We start from the raw sequence: 26,103 nt of genomic DNA on the forward strand, positions 1-26,103 counted from the left end.
CCGTCTTGTACGGTATATAGATATGACCCTCATACGGATCTTCCACTTAGAGGAATCAAGCCACTTTCTACTATACATGTCTTCCACTTGCTACCTCGCTCTGTGATAGAAGTTAGAAGCAGCACTACATAGTATTCTCCCCAGGTTTCTTGTCCATTACTGGGCAGAGTATCTTGTAAAAGACAGCCCATAAGAACACAGAAACAAGCGGGAAGACACCCATCAAGTAAAGTGCAAAGCTGTAGCCCCTGACCTGCGCCACCCATCCAGCCAACGAGTGCGAAATAGCAGCGCCAGTCTGTCGAGTTATGCCACCAACAATGCTCATCGTGACATTAACATGCCCAGTACCGGCCATCATAACGGCTAGCAGACCGGGAATAGCAACGCTCTGGATACCTGCGCCGATGCCATCGAGGATCTGAACTGGCCACACACCCCAGCTCTTCATTACACGGCCTGCGACAGCAGCTCGGATAGGTAAGACGGAGTACGAAAGCAAGACGGCAGACCAGTAGCCGTAGCGACCTGATGCCCAAGCAGACAATATTGATACAATGACCATGGTGCCCTGCGCGATGATGACGGTCAAACCGGTGGTGCCTGCGGGATCCCCCTCTCCTGCGGCCACCAAGGCTTGGCCGTAGAGAAAGAGAATCGCAGCGTTGCCCAGGTGAAACATGAAAATTGTGATGGCGACGATACCGAGAGGCCAGTTGTTCTGAAAGATTTTGATCCAGCTGTAAGAGAATTTGGGCTTCAAACTCAATCGGCGGAAGCTGGCCTTGGGGCTAGCAATCGGAGTCTGAGGGGGAGGGGGCATGTCACCCCTTTCTGCAAAATCCTGGGTTTCAATCCCCCGTCTTTCTTGCATTTGATGGGCGCCAGTATTACCCGCGCTGTGCTCAGGGGCAGGCCCTCCCCTCGCGGCTGCATGATCGACTGCCCTCTCCGGTAGAAGGAAGACGCTTCCTATCGTTGTTGCGCAGAATGCCATGACGAGGTAGAAGACTGCTTTCAACCCGAAGCGCGAGCCCAGTAAGCCAGCGAGACCCGCGCTGACCATGTTGCCCGCGTGGTTAGCTGCCTGGTTTCGTCCGTTGAGTACGCGGAAGCTGTGTTTATCTTTCTTGTTCTGCGTGTTGCTGCCTTCTTGTTCAGGAGAGCAGATGCCCAGTGTGAGCGCCACGAGGAGAGGCATCATGCTCGTACCTGCGACGGCAGACACAATTTGCGTGGAGAAGACGAGGGCCGGATGTGTGGAGATAAGGTTGAGTCCTTGAGAAACACCTACAAGGAGGGCGCAGCCAGCGACAAGAAAACGCTTGTGTCTGGCAACCTCGAGCATCAGCTACCTCGTGGCGATAACACACCATGCTATACTGAGGGTCCGTGAAGAGCTAGGATACTCACTTCGTTGCGTCTATTAGCGCCCCGATCGGCCCCGTCGCGATGATGGTCGCAACACCGCCCGCCGTACTGACCATGCCACGCAGCCCGGGTTCCCATCCGCGCTGTTGCAAGTAAACGCCAAGAAATGGACCGAGCCCGTCCGCAACGTCTCCCATAAAGAAGGACATGACAAAGAGGGCCCAGCGTGCCCGTCTTTTCAACTTCTCATCTTCCGCCTGGGTCGAGTCACGGTCTGAATGTGCCTCCTCCTCGTCTATGTTTTCATTGGCGATGGCAGGTGGCCCTGGTACTGATGCGGTGATCGGTATCTCCTTCTTGTCATCAACGTCCACACCTGCGTTGGGCTCGCTCGGATGCAGCGACTCGAGGCTTATGTCGTTGCGCGGGTTGGGCTGTGAATTCTTGGCGTCCATTGTCTTTCACCGTGAAGGGGTGACAGATACTCCCCCACGCCCTTAAGCCTCAAAGCACTGGGTGGTCTTTCGTTATAAGAGGCTCCGTCCGATCTATCGAGACAAACCGGCCAAACTGATACAGACAGAGGTTCCTACGTCAACGACGGGGCCATCCCCGAATTGATGCGCGCAACTGTGCCAAATTTAGATACTTGCTTAAACCTTCCTTTCTCAACGCACCTTGATTTGGAGCTGTCTACGTCTTGACAAGCTTTCAGTTGGCGGTAGACAAGGTTAGGTGCTACCTTATCTTGAAACGCGCAAACACACAAAACAGCTTCACAGCGAACACTACATCTCACCCCGCTTCTCACAGTCGCGAGACACTCGGGCATTATGTGATTCGGCCGAACTATGAGGGAGCATGATGTCGGCTCGGCATTGGCGGTTGAATGGCGCTTTAATAACATCACAATGTAGGTCTGTCGAGTCATGGGTGTGCAGAAGAAGTCCCTTTAGTAAATGTGAAATCCCGCTACCAGTATCTGTCAGACTAAACGCACTCTTTTGTGGATGAAATTTGATAATCTGAGCTTTTTCGCAACCCGCTAAAAGTAAGTAGGCACTTTGATTATGTCCGTGATGCCTCCCAATACACAAGCGCTACATCAATTGGCTTGAGAAGTATAGACCCCACACTTCGATGTTGAGTCTACCTCATCCCTCTCACTTCAAGCACGATACTCCTGTCGAACGCGTGAGTCGATTGGATTAAACGACAGTTTCAGCCCTCCAGTGTTACTGGAACTCTCGGATTTTGGCTGCTTCTGCCAGGCCTCTTTGGCCAGATCTCGTATGTCCCTCATCAATCCGTCTGGCTGCTGAAGAGCAGCAAGATGACCTGCGTCATTGCGCTCTGTGCTCTCTGTTAATTGGATTTTGGTATCTTCAGTTCTAAGAGCATGTCAATGGATCATACCTCTGTAGAAGATCAGATTACCATTTTTCTCAACTGATCGCTCCACTGCTCTCCTGGACACTGCATTCGTGTCCCAGGAAAAGGAGGTGAATCCAAATGGGACTCTGATTCTGTCGTCTTCGTCCATGGGCAAATCCGAAAAACTGTCATAAGTTGGAGCATCGTAGTGTGGCATGATAGAGGACATGATGCATTCGGTGAAAAAGTACAAAGACGCAGTAGTCAGAATGGCTTTGGTCCAGAATGGGTCGTGCTGGCACTCCGGATGGGGAATACCCTCGTTGTACCTTTCGAGAATCCAAATGAGTAATCCTAATGGGTTATCGTTCAATGCTATGCCGACTCTGTAAGGCTAAGCGATAAGACACTAATTAATATTCACCGAATATTGTTGTCCGGGAAAAAGATCTTACGCTGATTCTCTCCGTCACGGCATATCCCCTGTGGCCCTGTACCCAGTCTTCACATTTACTGAAAGCCTTCCTCTCTCGCTCAGTGAGCTTGAGATCTTCTGGCATTGGAATGGGAGCAAAGTTGCAGTGCAGGAGCTTGCAAGAGTTGGTGTATTTCGCACCAAGCTCGCGGCCTACAGCGTGGATCAAGTCGCCACACTGGACCATGTACTCGCTGTATCCGAGACTCTTCATCAACTTGTCAAAGATGCGTGCATTATCTCGAAGCTTCCAGTGGTCTTGATGTGGTGAAGAAGATGAACAGAACCCCGGCATGCTTGGTACCACGACGTGGAAGGCTGGATCATCTGGGTTGCCGGGGTCAGATAAAGGACCCCATACCCGACTGAACTCCCAGAACGTCCCAGGCCAGCCATGAATAGCGAGTAGGGGAATTGCTCCGGAGTCCTTTGACCGAGCGTGGACAAAGTGGATCGTAAGATCTTCAATCGTAGCCAGAAATTGCGGCACCTCGTTCATTCCTTTTTGGACCTCGTTCCAGTCAAAGTCGTTTGCCCACATACCGTAGAGATATGCTGCTGTGTGATACTCAGGCCCTTGGTGACATTAGCTACGTAACTCAACATCTTGGAGGAACGAACCATAATTCCGGTTAACATCGTCGGAGACAGGAGGATCAGGAAGCTTAGTATCCCGAATCTTGCGTTGCAAACGCTCAACCTTTTCGCGTGCAATGTCGAACTTGAACTCCTTGATGTCACACATGACGAAAGTGGTTTGGACCTTGATCAGCCTACGGTAAGTAGTAGTAGTAGTAGCAGATTACTTGGAAGACGTGAAATGAGTAGTTTTCTCCAGAATAGAGGACTTATCACAATGTGATTGGATGAATCGTAATTAGTGATTCAATCATAGCCGAGGTTCTGTTGCGCAGCTTTGACCCGTCTCGAAACATTGCGCCTAGACCATGTGCTATTTACACGTATGATCTCATTCCCACTGCACGGCGCAGTCGGCACCACGAAACATCTTTACATATCAAAGTCGGGTGACGCAGAGACTCAGTGAAACGGACGACGACAAGATGGGAATGGGCAGAAATCCCGAACAAATGAAATACGCTGAAAGAAATGTGTTTTCGAGCCTATTAAGAGTCGTAACTAATCAGTCCATCCATGGTTCCCGCATGAAGCCCACCAGTGATAGGTATATCCGCCGCAGTCGTGTGGCGCGCAGCATCACTGAGAAGGTAAACGACGGCACCAGTAAGGTCGTTTTGAGTGCTAAGTCTCTGGTTGGGAGGCGCGAGCCACATCTGCTCTCCCTCACGCTTACTCTTTGATGCTCGGACATTTCTTGTCATTTCTGAATCGACGAATCCGGGAGAGATGGTGTTTACGCGAATGTTTTGTGGTGCGAGCTCAACGGCCAGGGCCTTGGAGAGCATGAAGACGGCGCCCTTGGATGCGTTGTATGCCGCCATGCGGTAGCCGGGAAGAGCAATGTGCGCGGACTGAGAGGCCAGCAGGACCATGCTGCCCCCGGAACCTTGCTTCAACATTTGCTTGGCCGCAAGTTGAGCGACGAAAATTGTTCCGCGAACCTATTTATTCATAAGTATGAACTTCCGTGGGGAGTGCGTCGTCGGAAAGGCTCACGTTGATTTCCTGGATGCGATTGAACTCGGCCCAGGTCTGATCGAGGAATGGCTTATCTATGGCGATACCCGCCGCTGGGACACAGCCATTGATAGACCCGAACTCCGCAATCACCTTGTCGAATGCTGCTTGGATTTTTCTTGTGACGTGACGTCCGTCTTGATGTAAATGGTTTTTGTGCCGAACTTCTCGGAGAGCGTGGTAAACTCATCGACGGGCTTATCCTGGATATCAAAAACTGCTACATTTCCGCCCATCTCGCAAATGGCGCGGGTGCATGCGAAACTGATGCCCTGAGCTCCGCCCGTAACGATGTAGTTGCCGCCGCGGAGCTCGAACATGGGCCGCACGTCGTCCAGGTGGTCGGAAGGCATGATGAACTGATTGAGAATAGGTTTCAATTGGTGAATGAGTATAAGGCGTATAATCCATAGCTCAAGAAAATTAATTTGGTTGATTTTGGTCCTGATCGTTGGGAAAAGTCCATGTTCTTCCTTTATCGTGACTCCCGGCGAGGGGTGTGTGTACCCGGGATTGTCTTCGGAAAGTGGGTCCCACACCGGTTCCGTAAACTTCGGAAGCTCCGAAAACCAGGTTCCGCTCCCGCACCGGGTACGCTGTCCCGACTCTCTGTCAGCCCGGATGGCATGATAGCTGGCGAGACTTGATATCATTCGTCCTGAATTCGATTGATGCTGATCATTTAACATTTGTTCGCGTGTTTGGATGCCGCACCTCTGTTCAGGCATTCGGTTGTTACTTGTAATATTGCATGTGAGCATCTAGCGATCTCATCCACGACTAATAGGCTACCAAATCTCTTCCCAAAGAGAATGGCATCCAACGCACCAGGTGCTTGTTGCACTGTCGGCACACTTCACGAGTGAGACCCTTACTAGGTGCACAGCAACAACCATCTTCGAATACTAGCTGACTTCTTGATCTTAGGGGTACTCCAACAGGGAAGTCTGTCCAAATTGATGGGGTATAGAGGCATATTTGGCTCTGCCCGCCGAAGAAAAGAATTCCCAGAAAGCTGTCATGTATCTTCCCGAAATCATCGGAATATGGCAAAACAGCAAGCTCATGGCCGATGCATTTGCTCGCGAGGGTTACGCCTGCCTCGTTCTCGACCTGTTCAATGGTGATCCGGCGCCGTTAAACATGCCTGAGGATTTTGACATCATGAAATGGCTGCAGGAGGGCACTGGTGGGAAGAACCCCCACACCTCCGAGACGATCGACCCGATAGTGGTCTCCGGCATCAACTACCTGAAGAGCCTGGGTATTACAAAAATTGCAGCGGCGGGCTACTGTTTCGGAGCCAAGGTTGGTCTTTGAGTCAACTGGAAAACAAGGAGTCTGCTAATCTCAATTCAAGTACGCTGTGCGGCATTACAAGAGCGGAATTCAGTGTGGCTTCATCGCTCACCCATCATTCGTCGAAGCCGATGAGCTGGCCGCTATCACTGGCCCGTTGTCGATTGCTGCGGCAGAATTTGGTGACATCTTCCCGACAGAGAAGCGACATGAAAGTGAAGCTATTCTGGCTCAAACAAAGGAGAACTACCAGATCAACCTGTTTTCTGGCGTTCACCATGGGTTTCCCGTTCGCGGTGACCCGAAGAACGAAAGGGAGAGGTTCGGAAAGGAGCAGGCGTTTTACCAGGCGATACCTTGGTTTAATAGATATTTCGGAGCAGCATGATCATCATTTGGTAGTCAAAATCTTCAATAAAGTCGAAAATCAGCTCGTCCACTTTCGCGCTCTATCGTCTTGAATATTGTCAACTCAGTGATTTTACGTACCTTGCGGTCAATACCTGGAGGCATCAGTGGGCCGCAAGATGCACTTCCGTCCCGAAACATTAACCCCAATTGCAACTTTGCCTCACGCCTGGGTAGCGTTCCATGAAAAGGGCCGGTTGAAGTGCCGGTTGAAGTGCCGGTTTTGGTCAGAGCTGGCGCCAAGCATTTCGATAGCTATGCCATGGCAACTACCCACCATCTGGTGGGAAACGTGGGGATTTCCCACATGAGACCCCCCGGATCGAGCTAGCAACTCCTAGCCTGAGATCGCAGTTTCCCACTCTCCATCCGCACAGATCATATGTGCGGAGTCCTATGCGTGGATAAACATTCAAGATAGTTTGGGAACCTAGGTGTTTACGATGGTAAAGTTCCTTCCGATGCGGGGTTGCAAGGGACGAACGATGCAACGATAATTTAGGCACGAGTCACGGGCACTGACTGCTCTCCGCCTCAATCGGATCATGAGTGATCAATGTGAACGTTTTCCTGAAATCAGGTCCATATAAAGAACTCTTGTAAAGAGAAGAAGCATCTGGACATAGCTTTCTGAGAGATCTGACTTTGCCCATACACCTCGAAGATCACTAATATCACGAAAGCTATGAAGACCGTTGCTATTCTTCCACTCGTTGCAGCCGTTCTAGCAACTGACCATGGCCCATCGGTCCGTAGCCCTATACCTCCTTAGAGGCTGCAGTCAAAGACCTTACGTTTTGAAACTGACAAACATATTTGACGAAGTATGGCGGTTCTGGACCTTATAAGTCGGTATGAAGCCTCCCAGAAACCCAGGATGATGGTCATCATATCTAAAGCAACTGAAAGTACTCCTTCGAGGTGGAATCGCTTGTCAATCACACATTCTACCAGCCACTCGAGTCTGCAGCAGGATCTAATTTGAAGCTGCCGGTGATCGTATGGGGGAATGGAGGTTGTAAACCATGGTAAGAATGTCATTTTGAAATTTTATCAAGCCGCGCCTCACCTCGTTTGAGGATTCTACTGACGAGGATTCAGTATGTTCTTCACCAACACTCCAGAGAAGCAGCAGAATCTTAACCCCTAACTACGGAAACCAGTTGGCATGACCTTCCGTGGTTTTCTCGGCGAAGTAGCATCCCACGGCGCACTCGCTATCGCGACCGGGCCTGCTTACGTTGACCCCGAAACCTACGTGGCACCTCCAAGTGACCCATCAGTCGGTGCATCCGGTCAGAACCCCGCGGCTCTTACCGCAGCCATCGACTGGGTTCACACCAACGCTGGAAAAGATGGCTGGAAACACATCGATGCGTCCCGCATTGGTGTCTGGGGCCAGAGTTGCGGAGGCCTCGAGTCTTACTCCGCCACCGCCGGCTTGAACGATACTCGCGTGAGCCACATTGGCATTTTCAACAGCGGTCAGCTGACCGAGGCGGCGAGTAAGGAGGTTGCGGGCAATCTCACCAAGCCCGTGTTTTACACCCTAGGAGGACCAACTGATGTTGCTTATCCAAACGTTGGTGTTTATTCAATGCTATGACAAATGAGACAATGGATGTGCTGACTTGAAATTAGGGCGAGCGGGACTACTCAGTCCTTCCCAACGCCACTTCAGCCTGGAAGGGTAACCATGAGCTAGGGCACAGCGCCGCTTTTGATGCTCTGAATGGCGGGATTCCAGCGATCGTGGGAAGTAAGATTCTCCAGTGGGTTCTCCGTGGAGACGAGTCTGCCAAGGCGTGGTTTTCTGGTGACGGGCCTAGCTCTATTGGCATCAAAGATGTTGTGTACAAGAACTTGGATTCGATTGAGGTTACTCCCATCTAAAGTATCTAATCGACTGCATTGGAAGCCTGCTACAAAGAATGACATATCTGCAATTGTAAGCCACAGGCCGAAGGAACTTCTGTATCAGTAAGATCATGTCGGCATTGAGGTCGGAAATGAACCTTCGGGGCAAACCTCCGTTGTGTCGCTCATGGACTTAAGGAGAGCACTCAATGCCATTTGGAGTGAATTTCGTGGGGCCATGCCAAGCACTAGCTCCATAGCGCGAAGAGACGTTTCCCACATGAGAATGTGGGAAACACTCCATGGTCAGTGGGGAATGGCGATCACTGATTGAAAGATGGCCCTCGATGGTCGAGGTCACTTGATCACGACCACACGACTCGATTCACCAAATATGTTGACTTTTTCTTGGTGCATTTCAGTATATTAGCGTAGAAGCATTCATAGACTTGAGGGCATTGTCATGTTCAGCCATGGCAATGATCAATGCACTTCCAACCAGGCCAACGAAGTAGCCCATGTCATAATGATGCATCTTTCTTCATCAATTCTAGCAGTCTTTCTTATCTTTTTATTGCGCAACCATGTTTCCGCCAAAGCTGTGGTCACCTTGAATGGAATCGTTACTGGAGTCGAAGATAGTGTTAGCAGAGTTGAGAAGTTCTTGGGTATTCCATACGCAGAACCGCCTGGGCACCAAGGTATCAAAGGAAACGAAGAAGCAGACAGCCTAGCTAAGGAGGGCACAACCCTACTAGTCCCAAGGGGACAGCTAGCAACTCTTTCAGGGATCAAACGGCTTGCTAAGGAGCGTATACGTCGCCAATACAGAAAATGGTGGAAACGGGAGGCAACATCCTGCTATACCCAGCTAGGACTCAAGGCCACCCTCGCTTGCGCTCCCGAACTAGCCCTGCCGCGGGCTATCCTTCATCATCTCCTAGCAGCCCGATCAGGCCATGGAGACTTCGAACAATACCACCAACGCTTTAACCATACAGAAGCACTACTTACCTGCTCCTGCGGGGAGGCAAAGGCGGTAGACCATCTATTCTACTGCCAAAAGACCCTAGTGAGGAGGCATCAGTGGCCTACCCTCCACCCTTCTAGCCCACTCGATCCTATAGGACCTATAGGATCTCTTGAGCGGTACTATAAGGGGTTAATCACTGATCCTATTGGCTTCCAGGCCTTTCTCCGCGTGACAGACTTCTTTCAGAAGATCTGCCTGCGGTACTAAGGACTAGGTCTTGACCTAGGCCCTACCAACGACCCCCTCCTCGTAGAGGATCTGACGATAACAACGGAACTAGGGAACCAGCGGGAACTAGGGACGGATAGAACAGACAGTAGCCCACGGGCAAGATTTGGAGGACGTTAGGAAAAGGCGTGTACTATAGAGTATATAGCTCGAGCCTACGGCCCTCCACGACATATACCCTTCGAGAGGTCTGCCGCAAGGGCGGCTGCGCCTTTGCCGCTACGGCGTTAAATAGAACAACAACAACAACAACAACATACGCAGAACCCCCTGTCGGCAAGCGACGATTGCGACAAGCCATGCCATTGACCATACCACACGGCTCCCTTCATGCAGATCATTTTGGGCCCTCTTGCTATTCTGCGAGATATCAGGGCGTTGCGAGCGAGGATTGCCTGACTCTCAATATCTGGCGACCGATTAACCATAGTACCAACGGGTCAAATGGAACGCTTCATGTGCTAGTGTGGCTTTATGGATGCGAACTTACCAATGGTTATACTGTAAGGGGATTTACTTTTGCCCAGACAAAACCAGTAACTCATCAGGTTATTGGTACAATTATAGGCCGACCCAAGGTTTGAAGGAACGCAGATTACCCGCATCTCCAGTCGGATTGGCAAGCCAATCATTTTAGTCACTGTTGTAAGTTTCCACTCATTCAAGGATACTTGTGACTCTGACAGCATGTAAAAGAACTATAGATTAGGACCGTTTGGTTTCTTGAATGGAAAGGAGATGGCGGCACTGGGGTTGCTCAACATGGATATGCCTGACCAACGCCTTGCATTGCACTGGATTCAAGAGAACATTAGCGCATTTGGAGGTGACCCAAAGAAAGTCACTCTGGCTGGAGAATCGTGAGTCACCACCAGCCCGGCAGCTTTTCTAAGCTCAAAGTACTTACCATGGTCCAGAGCGGGTACAGTCTCGATCTGCTTCCACATGATGGCGTATTTTTTGTTGTTGTTGTTGTTGTATTTAACGCCGTGGCGGCAAAGGCGCAGCCGCCCTTGCGGCCGACTTCCCGAGGGGTATATGGCGTGGAGGGCTGCAGGCTCAAGCTACATACTCTATAGTACACGCCTCTTCCTAACGTCCTCCAAGTCTTGCCCGTGGGCTACTATGTGTCCTGTTCGTCCCTAGTACCCGCTGGTTCTCTAGTTCCTTTGTTACCGTCAGATCCTCTACGAGGAGGGGGTCGTTGGTAGGGCCTAGGTCAAGACCTAGTCCTTAGTACCGTGGGCAGATCTTCTGGAAGAAGTCTGTCACGCGGAGAAAGGCCTGGAAGCCTTTAGGATCAGTAATTAGCCCCTTATAGTACCGCTCTAGGGATCCTATAGGTCCTATAGGCTCGAGTAGACTAGTAATGTAGAGGGTAGGCCACTGATATCTCCTTACTAGGGTCTTTTAGCAATAAACTAAATAGTCTACTATCTTTACCTCCCCGCAGGAGCAGGTAAGCAGTACTTCTCTATAGTTAAAACGTTAGTGGTATTATTCGAAGTCTCTATAGCCTGATCGGGCTATTAGGAGATAGTAAAGGATAGCCCGTAGCAGAGCTATTTCAGGGGGGCAGGCGAGGGTAGCCTTAAGCCCTAGTCAGGTATAACGGGATATTACTTCTCGTTACCACCACTTCCTATATTAGCGCCGTATACGCTCTTTAGCAAGCCATTTGATCCTTAATAGGGTAGCTAGTTAGCCCCTAGGTTGGTAGGGTTGTGCCCTCCTTAGCTAGGCTGTCTGCTTCCTCGTTTCCTCTGATCCCTTGGTGCCCTGGGGACCAATGGGTTTATATATCGTATATACTGACTGCCTCTTGTATTTCAAGAAAGGCTGCTTGGGAGGAGTCTGGGGCCTCGCCACGTATCCCCTGGATAACGCTAGTGTTATCGATGCAGATGTGTATAGGCTGTCCCTGGGAGGTAAGGAGGGCCCGTCGGAACCCCGCCCTTGCCCCTTCAGCCTCACCATCAAATGCTTCTGCTAGGCCGAGGCGGCCGCAGCCCTGGGCTATGCGTTTGTTGTTTCGGTATATCATAAAGCTAAACCCTGTAGCACTATTAGGGGCTTTAAAGCCGTCTGAGTAGATAATAGTATGCTCTTTTAGCACCGTCTTGAGCCATGTCTGGAAGATCCTGGCTGCTACCTCCTTCGTCTATGTAACTATAAGGTCACAGGACCCTGGGAGGTATTGCGGCTATAGAAGTGTCGGCCTTGGGCACTTAGGTAAGAGGCCGGCTGTTCTTTGAAGCCTCGTCTGTTACCGCCATGGCTACAGGAGCCTTGGGACTAAGGGGTACTGTTAGTCAACCTTCTGTAACCGTATAGCGAAGCGTAGCCGCACTACTTCGAGGACTACCTCTGCCGTAGGCAGGCCAGCATCTCGGATAAGACAACTAGTTAGTGTAGTTCTCCAGACAGGCAGGATAGCTCTTGCTGCTACTATGACAACTTTACTAACTCTACGGACTAGGCCCTTTTATCCTATACCAACTATGTCTATCTATAAAGCAATGCTATTACCGGTATTAGTACTAACATTTGGAGCTGGTCTGGTCAAGCCTGCGTACCAGGTCTCAGCTCTATATAGGGCTATTAGGAGGACATAAGCAATAACCGCTTTTCAAACTACAGCTACTAGGAGCCCCCTTTTAGTATTTGTCAGGTACCGTAGGAACTAGGCTGCCTTCTTTGCTACTGCTACCTTCGCTTCCACATAGTACCGGAAGGTGAGTCTCTTATCAAACCAGACCCCTAGCCATCATATAGGCTTTATTGAGGCTTTAATAATTAAGCTACTCGCCTAAATATCTAGTAACTAGGCCTATTATCTAATTATATTTTCTGCTAAAGTAGACTGCCTCACACTTAGCTAGGTCGAAAGCTGCTTTATTCTCTATACCCCAATTAAGGATAGTTACGTATAATCTCCTGGCCCAGCACTATAGCATTATCCTCTAGCGAAGGGCTAGTAGCTACTAGACCTATATCATCTACATAGCCGAACCGTAGCTTCTGATCATTAGCTAAAATATTAGCTATCTAAAATAAAAAAAGAATAGGGGATAGTAGGGAGCCTTATAGTAGCCCACAGGACAGAAGGAAATCCTTTGTAATTATATCCTCTAGCCTAACCCGGGCTTATCGGCTAGAGGTAAAGGTGAAGATCAGCCTAATTAGATAATTAGGCTAGCCCTACTATCGTAGCCTAATAATAAGTCGGTTTCTTAGGACAGAGTCAAAAGCCCCTTTAACGTCTATTATTATAAGAGTTACAATAAGCCCTAAGTCTAGAGCCCTCTCGATCTCGTAGGTCAGATAGGCTATTAGGTCGACTACAGCCCTCCCTGGTAATGCTCTAACCTACTATAGGCTAATAACCCCTTCTAGGATAGTAAGGTAGGCCATCCTTTTTGCTATCAGCCGCTCTAGGCCTTTACCCAAGTAGAATAAAAGGGATATCGGACGCCAAGACCCAGTCTTTGAGAAGTCTGTTTTCCCTGGCTTCTGGATCATGATAACTTCTACTTTGCGGAACGGTCTAGGGAAATGGCTTACTTGAATACAGGCCTGGAAGAGCTGCTATATAGGCCTAGTTATTAATTCCCAGGTCTGCTATAGTAACTTTGTAGTAATCCCGTTAATCCCAGGGGTTGTAGTCTTTGTTAGAGTAGCATGGCGTACTTCTTCCATACTAACCACATCCTGCCAGGGCATTAGACGCCGTGCAACTACTGGGATAGTAAAAGGATCCCTATGTAAGTCGTCTGTAGCGTTAAAACTCTCTAGTAAAGCCTTTCGTAGGGCCTGAGCTTTATCGTAGCTGTTGTCGATTATCTGACCTTCTATTATAAGAGGCGGGCCTTTAACAGCTAAGCTAGACTTCCGCCAGCCTAATATCTTATATAGGTCTTGGTCTGTCTTAGCCTCTTCGATATTAGCAGTCCAGTAAGCGCGTTTTGCCCTTCTAATAGTTATTAAGAAGACCTTTTACTCCTCCAGGATAGGGGGAGGTATAACTAGCCCAGGTTCCTAGGCCTGCTAGCGCCTAGCCTCGATAGCAGCTCGGTGGGCTTCTGCGCACTCTTTTGTCCACTAGGGGGCTCCCCTACCCTGATTTGTCCGTCTCTTACCTACAGCTTAAATAGCTATATAGAAGAGGCTGACTAGTTAGGTAGCTAGAGTGTCCAGCTCTGCTGGACTAGGTACTTCCCCTAGGGTAGGTAAGGCTGAGGCTCCAGCTCTTACTAGGTCGATAAGTCGGGGTAGGGCTGACTCTGGGACTGAGGGGTGGCCAGTCTGGCGTTTCTGTTCCTGGGCCTTGCCTATAGGGATAATTGTTGTGATAGCTTGGTGGTCAGCCCCTGGGTGAAGGTGTGGGCTAATACAAGCCTCAGCAAAGGGGATCTCCTCAATAAACGAAAGATCGTATCCTTCCTCCCTCGGCTGGAGGATCAACCGAAACTGAAATTCACTCCCAAAGAGGCCAACCCCTTGCGTTATTACCGCTTCATGGTTCCCTCCACAATGGTGGGCTCTCGAGACCTTGCGTTTGCCGGCATGATTTCAACAGTCAGCACGTCAGTCTGCGCCACTATCCAAGGTCACTGGATTGCCGCCTTCTTGGGTGGCCAACTGGATCGCCTTCCCCTCTCTGATCAGGATATTACGGACGAGATCATGTTGCTCACGCAATGGGGAAAATGGCGTTACCCTTGCGGTTACGGCGCCGACCTTCCTGACTTTGTGTTTGAGGGTTTCCCATACATCAATATGTTGATGAAAGATCTCGGAGTAGAGACACACCGCAAGTCTAGTCGGCTTCAGGAACTTACATCACCCTACCTGCCGGCCGACTTCCGCGGCTTGGTTTATGAGTGGAAGCAGGATCACGGTGCTAGCGAAATCGACGTTGCCACGCAAAGGTTGTGACTTCAGGGACGGATGATTGAGGGGGGAACACTTCTAGGGTTGAGAGCCAGCCATCTGTTGGCTGTATTTGTTCAAGATTTTCTTTGTTTCTGGGCATGGTCTCCAGGCGGATTCCCACTTCACTTTGTACTGCAGTTTTCTCCCAGCCTAATTCATTATGTTGTTGTTGTTGTTCTATTTAACGCCATGGCGGCAAGGGCGCAGCCGCCCTTGCGGCAGACCTCCCGGGGGGTATGTGGCGTGAAGGGTCGCAGGCTCTAGCTATATACTATATAGTACACGCCGTATCCTGACGTCCTCCAAATCTTGCTCGTGAGCTACTATGTGTTCTATCCATCCCTAGTTCCCACTGGTGCCCTAGTTCCGTTATAACCATCTGGTTTCTTAATAGAGGTAGTTTGTCGTTTGGAGGATAGGTTATGACCTATCTCCTAGTACCGCGGGCAGATCTTCTGGAAGAAGTCTGTCACGCAAAGGAAGGCCTGGAAGCCTTCAGAGTCAGTGATTAGCCCCTTGAAGTAGCGATCGAGGGACCCTATAGGTCCTACGGGCTCCTGGCGGCTGTAGGGGTAGAGGGTGGGCCACTGTTGCCTCCTCAGTAGGGTCTTTCGGCAGTAGACTAGATGGTCTGCCTCCTTAACCCATCCACAGGAGCAGGTGAGTAGTGCTTCTGTGTGGTTAAAGCGTTGGTGATATTGTTTAAAGTCCCCGTGGCCTGACCGTGCCGCGAGGAGGTGATGAAGGGCAGCCCTAGGGAGGCCAAGTTCTGGAGGGCAAGCAAGGGTAGCCTTGAGCCCTAGTTGGGTATAGCGGGGAGTTGCCTCTTGTTTCCACCATCGTCTATATTGGCGTCTTGGCCGCTCTTTAGCAAGCCACTTGATACCTGATAGAGTAGCTAGTTGGCTCCTAAGGACTGGTAGAGTTGTTCCCTCCTTAGCTAGGCTGTCTGCTTCTTCGTTTCCTTTAATACCTTGGTGCCCAGGAGACCAATGGGTTTGTATATCGTGTATCCTAGCTACCTCCTGGATCTCAAGGAAGGCCGCTTGTGAGGAGTCTGGGACCTTACCGCGAATCCCCTGAATAACGCTGGTATTGTCGATGCAGATGTGTATAGGCTGGCCTTGGGAGGTCTGAAGGGCCCGTCGGAGCCCAGCCCTCGCCCCCTCCGCCTCACCATCAAACACTTCTGCTAAGCCGAGACGGCCGCAGCCCTGGGCTATACGTTTATTGTTGCGGTAGATAACAAAGCCGAACCCTGTAGCCCCGTCAGGAGCTTTGGAGCCGTCTGATAATTCATTATGTACTCAGTGTTCTATTGAGACTCTACAATGGCCATCCAAATCGAAGGCTGAGCACGATGGTTCTCGAAAAAATGGTACACCAGACGTTTTTTGCCTAGCTCCAGTTCCATTTAGGTTGCAAAAGGTATGTCCCCGAACCGGCGACTATATTCTAATCTCGGGCAGGAGTTTGCTTGGAAGTTGGCGATGGACGCCCGGGATATGTTTCCAATTACAATTGGCTCTTCTACCCAATGATTTGTAATATTTGATTATAACTTCAAGGCTCAGCCTATTTGATACTTGAAATTGACTTTCGTGCATTTTTGCTGCCTGTGTACTTGTCTGCAGTTGCTCGATATTTCTTGGCCTCACTGAGGCATCCGCGGAATCCGCGGAACGCACGCTATTAAGTCGAATGACCGCCATATCCCCGCGGAAAGCGCGTCTCGGGTTGACGGAGTATTAACAAAACGTATTTGAAATTGTATAGGGATTGATCAGCAGAAAAAAAAGTTATATAGAGTATTTCACGATAGAGAGCGTTCATATAACGTTATCGGCGACGTCTGGAAGCGTTAACGGTAACCACAGTGCCGTTGAATGAACTGGACTCTGCAATGCGCAAGGAATGGTGATCTTCATCTTCGCGAGCGAATCATCTCGCACGCTTAGCTGCAGCATCCCACCGGCGGTTATAAGATGCGGAGGCTTGCCTGCCCAATTGGTACTATCGAGTTCTCAACTACACTCACCATCACCGCAAACGAAAGTTGCAACCAACTACCTACACTTATCAACATGCTCGTCTTAATCGCCGGAATATCTGGCAGTCGCCTAGCAATAGTTACCAAAGAGCGCGGCCTATCTGTTAGGGGCCTAGGACGCGATCCCTCGAGATTGAGTCCTGAGCTCGCCCAGAGTCTCGAATTCTTCGTCACAAGTCGCAACTATTACGACATTCCGGCTCTAGACAAAGCCATAGCCGGCGTCGATGCGATTATCTGCGCCTACAACCCGACACCTCTCCTGGATCTCGACGGAAGTCTCTTACTCCGGGCTGCCGAGCGGGCAAACGTCAAGGTCTTCATGGCCTCCTCGTGAAACAATGATTGGACGAAGATCAAGTTTGGCGATTTTGAGCATTACGATGCTCACATTGCCTTTGAGCAGCAGGCCGCTATGACTAGCTTAATCAAACCGGTCTACCTTTTCACAGGAGTCTTTGCCGACCTCTTATTCACCCCTTACGGACCGGGAGGTTTCGATGCTTCTGGCGACATCCCTCAAATGCGCTACTGGGGCGAGGGGAACAAGAAATTGCATCCCTGGACAGCGCAGGATGACGTTGCTGCATGGACGATTGAGATTCTGATCAACGGGGACGGCGTTCAAGAGGGCAAGGGAGGGAGGGTTCTTCAGAATGCGCTCCGGAGTGAATACGATTGAGGAGCTGGCGATGGCATATGAAGAGGCCACGCGCACCTTTGTTGAATTCAAGCGTCAAGGCACCCTGGAGATGCTTGCGGAAGAAATTGCCAGACTGCGCAGAGAAAAGGGAAGAGCTAGGAACTTTGAGTATCTCCCAGAGGTTGTCGCATTCTTGTACGACCAGGGACTATTCGAGGTACCGGCTAGTGAAATCACTGCTTTGGGACATGTTCGCAAGCCCACGAGTCTGGAAGAACACCTCAAGGTTCGGTTCGAAAGCTAATAAAGTCACTGGAGACTGGAGGCGCGACGAAACTGAGGTGGTCCATGAACATAGACATATCTACCCAAGTATCTGGGAGTGATGTGAGCAGTTGTAGAAAGTCGTAGCCCACAAGTGTTATGTATCAGGTAATTCCGTAGTCGGAGCCTGAGAGGTACCCTAGGTAGCTCTCATCTTTGAAGCTCGACCAAAGTGTACACACACTCCGTTATCCCCACCTTACATTAGGTGACTGAGAAACGATGTTAAGCGAGATCGCGACCCATACGGAAGCATCAAATGTAATGTGAAAGCACACGTCGCTTTCCGGTCTAAGCCATCGGACCTCAAGTACGTGGGGTGATCACTGGAGGATTATCGCAAAGTTCCATTTACGCACCTCCACCGGTAGACCGGCCAAGATTAAGTCACTGTAGAATAGAATGCTCGAGCTTTAAATCAAAGCAATGGAAGCTAGTGCAGTTGAAAGACGTTGATCGCTGGTGACAGGTGGGGGTCCGTGTTAGCTGCACAGATGGTCCGGACCTTCAAATCGAGGTTCGAGCAGGCAGGGTGTTCATCATCGTTGACAGCTCCCTCCAATAGCTCTGATTATCAATGGTTCGGAGTCTATCCCACGCGATCCGCGTGGATTGACACAAGGTTACCTAGCACACCTCTTGCGATCACAATATCAACATGGAAATTGTGCCAATTTGCTCGCCTTTTGAACTTAGAACGAAGATGCCTCCTTGCAGCTCTTCGTTAATAATATGCACGTTTGGGGTTCCTCGACATCCCTTGACTGCATTCATGAAACCATGTCCCAAAGTACCCTGACCGAGCCACTGCGAGACTTCAGACAATGGAATCATATAAATCTATATAGCAGGCGTCAATGAAGCCTGAAGGTCGTACATGTGTTCCATTAGATCATCAGTGTTTCCCAGAGCCCGGTTATCAACAATGAGCTTCAGAGTGGCGACTTTCATCCGGGCCTTAGCTGTGCTACCAGAATTCTCTCATCAATCTCCAACACTGCATCGCCGGGACAAAGCCTCAGATCCACTGAGCTTCAGCAAAGATGGCAACTTCAAAATCTCGATCTTTGAAGATCTTCATTTCGGAGAGAGTAAGTTTGGGAGTGGGGAAGTCGGCTACTGAAGCTGGGCTCTACTAACACGACATGCTTGCAGACGCCTGGGATGCATTTGGCCCTGCCGCAGACAAAAAGACTGTAGGTGTCATCACCAAGGTACTAGACGACGCCAAGCCAGACTTGGTGGTACTGAACGGCGACCTCATTACTGGCGAAAATGCATTTGCCGAAAACGCAACGTTCGTGCTTGATCAGTTGGTGAAGCCAATAGTCGATCGGAGTATCCCCTGGGCTAGCACCTACGGCAACCACGACTATCAGGAAAACGTTACGGGAAGTGACATCATGGCGCGTGAGAAACAATGGCCAAACTCTCGAACTCAAAAGATGGTTAGCGACTCCAACGCTGGCGTATCCAATTACTATCTCCCCGTCTATGCTTCCGATTGCACAAAAGATGATTGTACACCGGAACTGGTCCTGTGGTTCTTTGACAGTAGAGGCGGCTTCTATTTCATGCAGACCGATAACAACGACGCGGCGAAACTGGTGGGTCAGCCCAATTGGGTCGACGACAGCGTCGTCAACTGGTTCAAGTCGACCAACTCGGATCTTAACAAGAAGTACAACAAGAACATTCCCGGTGTCGCCTTCGTGCATATCCCGCCCAAGGCTTCAAGCGCCATCCAAGCGCAGGGAATCGACCCGGAGAAGAACCCTGGTATCAACGACGATTCTCCGCTTTCATATCAGGCTCAAGGCTGGTGTAAAGATGGAAGTCAAAAAGATTCCTGCGACTATGGCGGACAAGACTCATCGTTCATGAAGGCGGTTGCTGATAGCCCCGGCATGATTGGGGTCTTCAGCGGCCATGACCACGGGAATAGCTGGTGTACTAAGTGGAAAGGCTCTGTCAGCGGTGTTTCGGTTGACGGTACGGGTGTCAACTTATGTTTTGGTCAGCATACGGGCTATGGCGGATACGGGAACTGGATTCGCGGTTCGAGGCAGTTGTCTTTCACCCGGGACAAGTTGTCAAAAGGGGAACTTGACACATTTATTCGATTGGAGTCTGGCAACACTGTTGGATCGATTACTTTGAACTCCACATATGGGGAGGATAAGTATCCCACAACTCCAGACGACAGAACGTGACTTGGAATCCTGAGCACCGTGAGGATGTCAATATCGCTGCCAAACAAGAGGAAGGTTGACATTGACATGATACCCTGTTTCTGCTTTTAGTGAAGGAAAATAAGTCCTAGTTTTCAAAGTTTTATTAATCAAATGGATTTATCATTGATCGTTTGTGGCTCCCTTAACTACCTTAGGTAGAATGCCTGCCCGTCGCCAAGTTTTTCGGATCGTTTCTTCAACTTGACCGGTCTGCAAGTGTGACACCTACTTCTCCCCAATCCAATAGTTCCACAACCATACACATCTTTCGGCGAACTCATGTTCGTGATTTCATAGCAATCTGCATGTATTTCGAAGTGTAGAATGGGGCGGAATGGCGTGCAGGGAAAGAACGAATCATCGATGGCTTTGGGCTTATTTCCACTATATCCACGTATCAAAAGATGTGCAAAGAGTAGAATTGGAGAAAAGCTGGGCTTAAATGGGAACTCTATATTGTCACCATTCCGCACTCGAAGTGATAGACCCAACTACATCGTTCCCGAACTTGCAAAAAGATCATGATAACGACAAACAAAATAATTTGACCAGCATGGGGGTCGAACCCACAATCTCCTGATTCCACGGTGTATCGTAGTCAGACGCCTTGCCATTGGGCCAACCGGCCAGACAATCGAGAAATTCTCAAATGCTCGTCGGTGGGATGACGCTCCCTGTTTGCAGTTTATGATTCAAGAGCAAAAAGAGTCTGCGCTCTCCAACGCACAATCGCGGCTCCTAGTCTTTGCGAATCTGGTTGTTATTGTTGGAAAACGGCTCCACCCTTATTGACAAGAGGATCCCCGTCACCGCCACGCCCTTGTTACATCCTACAACGCTATTGAGCCCGTTGGAAAATAGCTGGTGTCGGAGGCGAGCCGACCCCCTCATCACATCGACTGGTTGGTTCAAAACAGTTCCATAGCCGCCCAACGGCTAAAGTCTCATCATGCCAACGTTCCGGACTTGGAAGTTGGAACCAACAAGAACATATTGAAACCAGCAAGGACAACAACGTCCCTCAAACCCCTGTCCCTGAAAAGGGTGCACTGACGACCCTAGTGAGCGATAGAAAAACTAACCCATTCATAATGGACCCATCTGCCCGTTCTCCCATGTGCCGCGGCCTTCCACCCCCCTTCCCCCCGCACCAGCTGTTCGGTTCTCCTACCTACGCCACGCAGAACCCGACAGTTTGGTTCGCCCATCCTCGTCATTGGAACGTAGGCTCACTGTATTCTGAATTAGATGGATGCCGACGACGATCTTGAAGTGCGAGATGAGGTAAGTCAATGCACTCGCTACTCGAGCTAACACTCAGACGACTTTGGATCGGAGTAATACCTCAAGTAAGATGCTGATGGTGGCAGGAGGCAAACGACGAGGCCATGGACTCTGATCTCGACTCTGCGATCGAGGATATGGAGGTATGAACACTGCTCACTGATTCGAATCTCTACACTGTGCTGTGCACATCACTGATGTCTTCAGCCGTCCGCGCAGGCTGATCTTCTCTCGATAACGTCAAGCATTTTTGACTATCAGTTCGAAAATGGCAGGTCATACCATTCGATGAGCGAAGGCAGTTAAGTCTGCCACCAGTTTACTTCAACCCCATGTGGATCTGGCTAACGGTCAACAGAATATGTGTACCCGAATGACGATGTAACTACTTCCTTCTATTCCGCTGTTCTTGCGTCGGTGAAACATGTTAATCTGACTCAAGAGTGCAGTCGGAACTTATACGTTATGGTATGTTTGACCAAGAACCCCTTTCCTGCATGTCGTCTCACCGCGAATAGACCTCCAACATCATCTGTGGTTGGTCACACTGGAAGGAGAGTTGGCAACGAGTCCTGGCAGAGAGACCGCAAAGCGAGTTCTGGATCTTGGGACCGGAACTGGTATCTGGGCGATTGACTTTGGTGAGTTGTGGCTTGCCCCCAAGGGATTTTGATTGGTTGTACGACTAACTCGTCACCAGCCGACGCATATCCAGGGTCCGAGGTACGAGAAGAATACAATCAGCTCTGCCATCAATGATTTTGCTGTCTAAATTTTTCCTAGGTCATTGGTGTGGACCTGAGCGCGGTCCAGCCTGACCTGTAAGCATGAACTCAGACTCTCTATGCTCCTTGAATGGCTGATCAATCGTATCTAGAGTTCCCGCCAACTGCAGTTTCGAGATAGATGACCTCGAGCTTGACTGGCCCTGGGAGCAGCCTTTTGACTACATTTTCAGTCGATCCGCCGCTGGGAGTTGGTCACACTTTCGGGCCATCATTCAAAGAGCATACGAGTAAGCAACTGTGCTCCATCTTAAGGCGTAATTGCATTGATTGTGATCAGTCTTGGTTTCATACCGGAGTCTCAGAGATAGTCTAAGGCAATGCTAACGTTGGCGCAGCCACTTGGAGCCCGGCGGCTATTTCGAGGTTCAAGACCTCGAACTACCATCATTCTGTGACGACGGCTCCGTGCCGCCGGATGCTGCCCTCTATCGCTGGGAGCATGCGCTTGTGGACGCCTCCAACGAGTTGGGTCGGCCTCTCAACTACGCCCGGGACTGTCTCGACGATCTTCACGACGTGGGCTTTGTCGAAATACATCACCAACTTTACAAATGGCCCTGCAACAACTGGCCTGAAGACCCATACCTCAAAGAGGTTGGTCGATGGAATTGCGCGAATCTGGACATGGGCGTGGAGGCTTTCTCCCTGGGCCTCTTGACGAGGGTGAAGGGCTGGACGCGAGATGCCGTCGAGGAGTTGTGTGCAGAGGTCAAGAGGGAGGTGAAGGATACGAGACGGCATACTTACTGGAGACAGTGAGTCGTTACCCAAGTTGTCCCAAGTTGACGGACAGTTGCCCTTTGGAATTACTAACATAAATTCACCAGACACGTCATTTATGCTCGGAAACCTTGTAAGCCATCAACGCAACAGTAGCACGAGACTTGAATAGTAGAATGTCAGGTGTAGATCCATGAATTGCAACTCATGCCCGCTCCTAGGAGGAACAACGGTATCTCAAATTATATCGGTTTGAAGTTCAAATACTACATAATCGAGCCGCCGAGCGTTATCAAGCTCCAACCAAGTATACCATTACATACTTATCATCTGTGTCGCAGAGATGACATATTGTCCTGTTCTTGCCGAGCTATCATGAGTCTCCGCATCTACTGTTGCTCCAGAAGCATATTGTTGGTATCACAGGCGTGATACATTTCCTCATGAGGGTGTATCTTCGGCAACAATCACGTCGATGTCTGTGATAATTGCTGTTGTTCTTCTTCTTCCTAATTACATTGTGGGCAGGGGCCGATCGAAGTAGGTGGGGACGGCCTGGGTGGTTGCCCCACCTTAACCGGCCGTGAGCGACTAAGCCGGCTGTCCCACTTCGCCCAGGGCAGGCGCCAGCCAGCCCACGATACCTGCCCATTGCTCCTTATCCTCTCCCTTAGCTATAGTGAGGCTTCCTCCTTGTTTGAGACGGGTTTTCTTAGCTCTCCGGCGCCGGCTAAGTAGGTTATTTTCCTCCTGAAGGACTCTAATCTTAGATTCCATTAAGGTAAGCCGATGTATAATCCCTACTGCCCCCTTTGTAAACTGGTTAATAGCGTCGTTAATAGGTGTTGGGGAGCTGCTGTGATGACGGGAGATTCGATCCTTAATTAAGGTAGATTGAGAAGTAGCCTTAGTTGGGTTGTTTAGTGTCTTAGAAACCTAAGGAGCTGGTGTCCTAGGGAGTGATCCTGGTGGTGTTGGAGTGTGTAACTTTATGTTAAGCTTTAATAGCATACTCTCTGTACTTAAGGGGATAAGCCCTGCCTCTGAAGCCTCCCCGGATGTTTTGCTCTGTAAGTGCTTTTGTGAAAGCCTTATGGAATGTAGGGAAGAAGTCCTCCTTTGTAATATGGGTATTACCCCGTCGTATCTTATCCTTAATTTATCGACCATAAGCCTTCTTTAGTGGCCCAAAACACCCAACGTCTAAGGGCTGAAGCAGATGAGACGAATGGACTGGCATATAGAGCGTGACGATATTATTTTCCTTATAATATCCCATCGAGTGCCAATTGGCAACAGGTACATTATGCCCAGTTTTGACCCACTTTTGCCCCCTCACCGCGGGAATACATGACGGTACGTCATCAACCCCTATATTTTCCCAGCTGCGTTCACCACCACAACTAACATTTCTACAGATGGGCAACTGTCGCGATGTCCTCAAGCGACTCTGATGCGTCTGATTCGTCAGCGCTTTCACATATCACCGTCGCAGTACTTCCCGAAGACCTTGATAGCGCCTGTACAGCTCAATGTAGGCCCGAGAGGTGTGATAACGCAACTGTACGCCCACACGAATCGCCTCCGCTAGAAAGGGGCACACCGGGCCAATTCAACCCCCTCGACGTGCCCTACCGCGCCGCAACAGTACGGGGTCTATCTACTACCCCTTTAGAGCTTTTTCAGCAGTATGTGCCTTTGAGGCTGGTTGAATCGTGGGTACGGTGGACCAATGAAGCCGCAGTACGAGGCCCTGTTCAACAACACTCACGATCCCACAGAAAAAAGACGAGGTCAGGGTGCCTGCAGTGTGGAGTAGCGCTTTGTAACTCGGATGATTGCTGGTACCTCTTTCATAGTCAGAGTATATAGACAACAGAAGTATCCATAATCTAGGCTTTTTGGTTGGCTAGAAGAAGTCTTGGCTGTCTCCTGAGTGGTCAGTTCCCCTCAAGGGCATGTACCTGTTGCCAATTGGCACTCGATGGGATAACTCAAAGTCGGCGGCATAGTGACTTTCGTGCCTATCGACGATGAGGAGGCGATGACTACTAGTTATCCCATCGGGTGACAGTGGACTACAGTACAACTTGTGAGGGGTAATGTCCAGTCAGCATACTGATCGGCGCCCCCCTTCGCCAATTAAATCCCAGAAAAATCTGGTACATTCGTTTGCTATATATTCTGGCTGTGATAGATGTACCAGCATTTATTATTGTTACATAGGGCTACTCCACACTGCTAGTAGCCGGGTCGCGACTGTTTCAGACGCCTGCCGTTACTACTAACCTCCCTAAGTGCCACTCTCGACTTTGGCCTCGAAAAGTTGTAGGCTACGTAAGGAGAGGGGTTTTTGCGTGGCTCCCGCGTATGAAGCTGCTAGGGAACATCTTGCCTCCGCGTATCTGTAGCCCTCTGAGGCCTAGATCTCTTGCGAGCTCCTACTAATGGCCTAAAGTGCTGAATTAGCTGGGTAGAAAGCAGTCTGCGCCATTCGTACTGGCTCTCGAGAGATCTCTAGTTTAGGCGCCCCTATTGCTGTAGAAGATATGTATTCACAAGTATGCTCTCGAGCAGGAAGTTCCAAGCAATTGACTCCCATCCTCCTCTTCTGATTGGCCGCCCATATTGATAATATGACCTCATCTGATCGCTCGTATCGACGCCGTTCATATTATGGTTATAATCGTCGATATAGACGGGCACCGGAAGAAGCTTCCGGACTTCGGAGCCGAACACTTGACGAGCGGCCCGCTTCGCCGAGGAATCGCCGGTAGGCCGGCGGCGGTTCCGGAGGATCTCGGCGGTGTAGTTGTAGATAGTCGTGAGGAAGAGAACCAAGGCGTTATCCTTCCAAGTTAGCTAGTTAACCTAGAATGTGCCAAAAGAGCATATCAGAGTATAAATCAGTATAAAGAGAAGTTCTGTTGATCATACCTGACCATCTGTAGTTGGGATACAGTGGATTCGACCCCATGGTATCCCTCTGCCCTCTGTCTCCTTCTCCTTCGACGAGGATCTCGCTGATGCCGGCGTCTTTTCGGCAAGTGCCCGTAGCGCAGATATTCTGCCACCGGAGGGCCCGGGAGAGCTTCACAGAGGCGAATAGATTATTTAAAAAGACGTGGTAGACCCCCGGAGGCAGTAGGCTGAGTAGGGTAGTAACCACCCGCTGCGTCGGCGTCAGGGCCGCCTTTTTAGCAGCCTCGTCGCCGGGCCGGAGCCGGGCCTGCGGCACAAGTCCGTACGGACCCTTGCCGCAAGAGTGCCATAACCACCGGAGGCAGTAGCCGTTTTGAGCCAGTACCCATACCTTAAACCCGGTAGGAGTCGGCTTTGTTGGTATCGTTGCCGTCTCCGTAGACCGGCCCGTGAACCGAACCATAGCCTCGTCGACGGTGAGGTCGGAGCCGGCGGTGTA

At 50.1% G+C, this 26,103-nt stretch overlaps 10 protein-coding genes and 1 non-coding gene across 11 annotated transcripts; 7 read left to right on the forward strand and 4 right to left on the reverse strand.

Annotated features, from left to right (window-relative positions):
* Positions 1–124: 124 nt before the first annotated feature.
* On the reverse strand, positions 125–1,826 carry BDP81DRAFT_321343 (major facilitator superfamily transporter; the record flags this gene model as incomplete). Its single annotated transcript, XM_060584605.1, has 2 exons — positions 125–1,331; positions 1,414–1,826. 2 exons carry the CDS (start codon positions 1,824–1,826, stop codon positions 125–127), a joined length of 1,620 nt encoding a protein of 539 aa, XP_060444124.1.
* Positions 1,827–2,773: 947 nt separating this feature from the next.
* On the reverse strand, positions 2,774–3,965 carry BDP81DRAFT_321367 (epoxide hydrolase; the record flags this gene model as incomplete). Its single annotated transcript, XM_060584606.1, has 3 exons — positions 2,774–3,139; positions 3,201–3,796; positions 3,842–3,965. 3 exons carry the CDS (start codon positions 3,963–3,965, stop codon positions 2,774–2,776), a joined length of 1,086 nt encoding a protein of 361 aa, XP_060444125.1.
* Positions 3,966–4,347: 382 nt separating this feature from the next.
* Positions 4,348–5,232, reverse strand: BDP81DRAFT_395110 (uncharacterized protein; the record flags this gene model as incomplete). Its single annotated transcript, XM_060588033.1, has 3 exons — positions 4,348–4,803; positions 4,859–4,997; positions 5,045–5,232. 3 exons carry the CDS (start codon positions 5,230–5,232, stop codon positions 4,348–4,350), a joined length of 783 nt encoding a protein of 260 aa, XP_060444126.1.
* Positions 5,233–5,691: 459 nt separating this feature from the next.
* On the forward strand, positions 5,692–6,566 carry BDP81DRAFT_461765 (dienelactone hydrolase; the record flags this gene model as incomplete). Its single annotated transcript, XM_060593816.1, has 4 exons — positions 5,692–5,741; positions 5,807–5,843; positions 5,882–6,187; positions 6,240–6,566. 4 exons carry the CDS (start codon positions 5,692–5,694, stop codon positions 6,564–6,566), a joined length of 720 nt encoding a protein of 239 aa, XP_060444127.1.
* Positions 6,567–7,611: 1,045 nt separating this feature from the next.
* Positions 7,612–8,479, forward strand: BDP81DRAFT_490192 (uncharacterized protein; the record flags this gene model as incomplete). Its single annotated transcript, XM_060595277.1, has 4 exons — positions 7,612–7,614; positions 7,645–7,690; positions 7,750–8,168; positions 8,228–8,479. The coding sequence occupies 4 exons, from the start codon at positions 7,612–7,614 to the stop codon at positions 8,477–8,479; spliced, it is 720 nt and encodes a 239-aa protein (XP_060444128.1).
* Positions 8,480–10,075: 1,596 nt separating this feature from the next.
* On the forward strand, positions 10,076–10,658 carry BDP81DRAFT_429808 (uncharacterized protein). Its single transcript, XM_060590548.1, has 4 exons — positions 10,076–10,207; positions 10,272–10,349; positions 10,401–10,564; positions 10,622–10,658. Exons 3-4 carry the CDS (start codon positions 10,432–10,434, stop codon positions 10,651–10,653), a joined length of 165 nt encoding a protein of 54 aa, XP_060444129.1. The 5' UTR covers positions 10,076–10,207; positions 10,272–10,349; positions 10,401–10,431; the 3' UTR covers positions 10,654–10,658.
* A 3,579-nt stretch (positions 10,659–14,237) lies between these two features.
* Positions 14,238–14,642, forward strand: BDP81DRAFT_395112 (uncharacterized protein; the record flags this gene model as incomplete). Its single annotated transcript, XM_060588034.1, has 1 exon — positions 14,238–14,642. One exon carries the CDS (start codon positions 14,238–14,240, stop codon positions 14,640–14,642), a length of 405 nt encoding a protein of 134 aa, XP_060444130.1.
* Positions 14,643–16,723: 2,081 nt separating this feature from the next.
* BDP81DRAFT_490201 (uncharacterized protein) lies at positions 16,724–17,636 on the forward strand (the record flags this gene model as incomplete). Its single annotated transcript, XM_060595278.1, has 3 exons — positions 16,724–17,005; positions 17,045–17,335; positions 17,376–17,636. 3 exons carry the CDS (start codon positions 16,724–16,726, stop codon positions 17,634–17,636), a joined length of 834 nt encoding a protein of 277 aa, XP_060444131.1.
* Positions 17,637–18,581: 945 nt separating this feature from the next.
* Positions 18,582–19,869, forward strand: BDP81DRAFT_321573 (calcineurin-like phosphoesterase; the record flags this gene model as incomplete). Its single annotated transcript, XM_060584629.1, has 2 exons — positions 18,582–18,747; positions 18,812–19,869. 2 exons carry the CDS (start codon positions 18,582–18,584, stop codon positions 19,867–19,869), a joined length of 1,224 nt encoding a protein of 407 aa, XP_060444132.1.
* A 566-nt stretch (positions 19,870–20,435) lies between these two features.
* BDP81DRAFT_t202 lies at positions 20,436–20,518 on the reverse strand. The gene has a single exon. It is a non-coding gene; the product is annotated as a tRNA-Arg (tRNA).
* A 501-nt stretch (positions 20,519–21,019) lies between these two features.
* BDP81DRAFT_429817 (methyltransferase domain-containing protein) lies at positions 21,020–23,059 on the forward strand. The gene is made up of 11 exons (XM_060590549.1): positions 21,020–21,174; positions 21,261–21,317; positions 21,382–21,445; positions 21,533–21,555; positions 21,624–21,642; positions 21,693–21,815; positions 21,875–21,897; positions 21,958–21,995; positions 22,052–22,189; positions 22,298–22,717; positions 22,790–23,059. The coding sequence occupies exons 1-11, from the start codon at positions 21,139–21,141 to the stop codon at positions 22,836–22,838; spliced, it is 990 nt and encodes a 329-aa protein (XP_060444133.1). The 5' UTR covers positions 21,020–21,138; the 3' UTR covers positions 22,839–23,059.
* Positions 23,060–26,103: the final 3,044 nt, after the last annotated feature.

This window comes from Colletotrichum phormii (genome assembly GCF_030913505.1).
Source record: "Colletotrichum phormii strain CBS 102054 chromosome Unknown BDP81scaffold_12, whole genome shotgun sequence".
NCBI lineage: Eukaryota > Fungi > Ascomycota > Sordariomycetes > Glomerellales > Glomerellaceae > Colletotrichum > Colletotrichum phormii.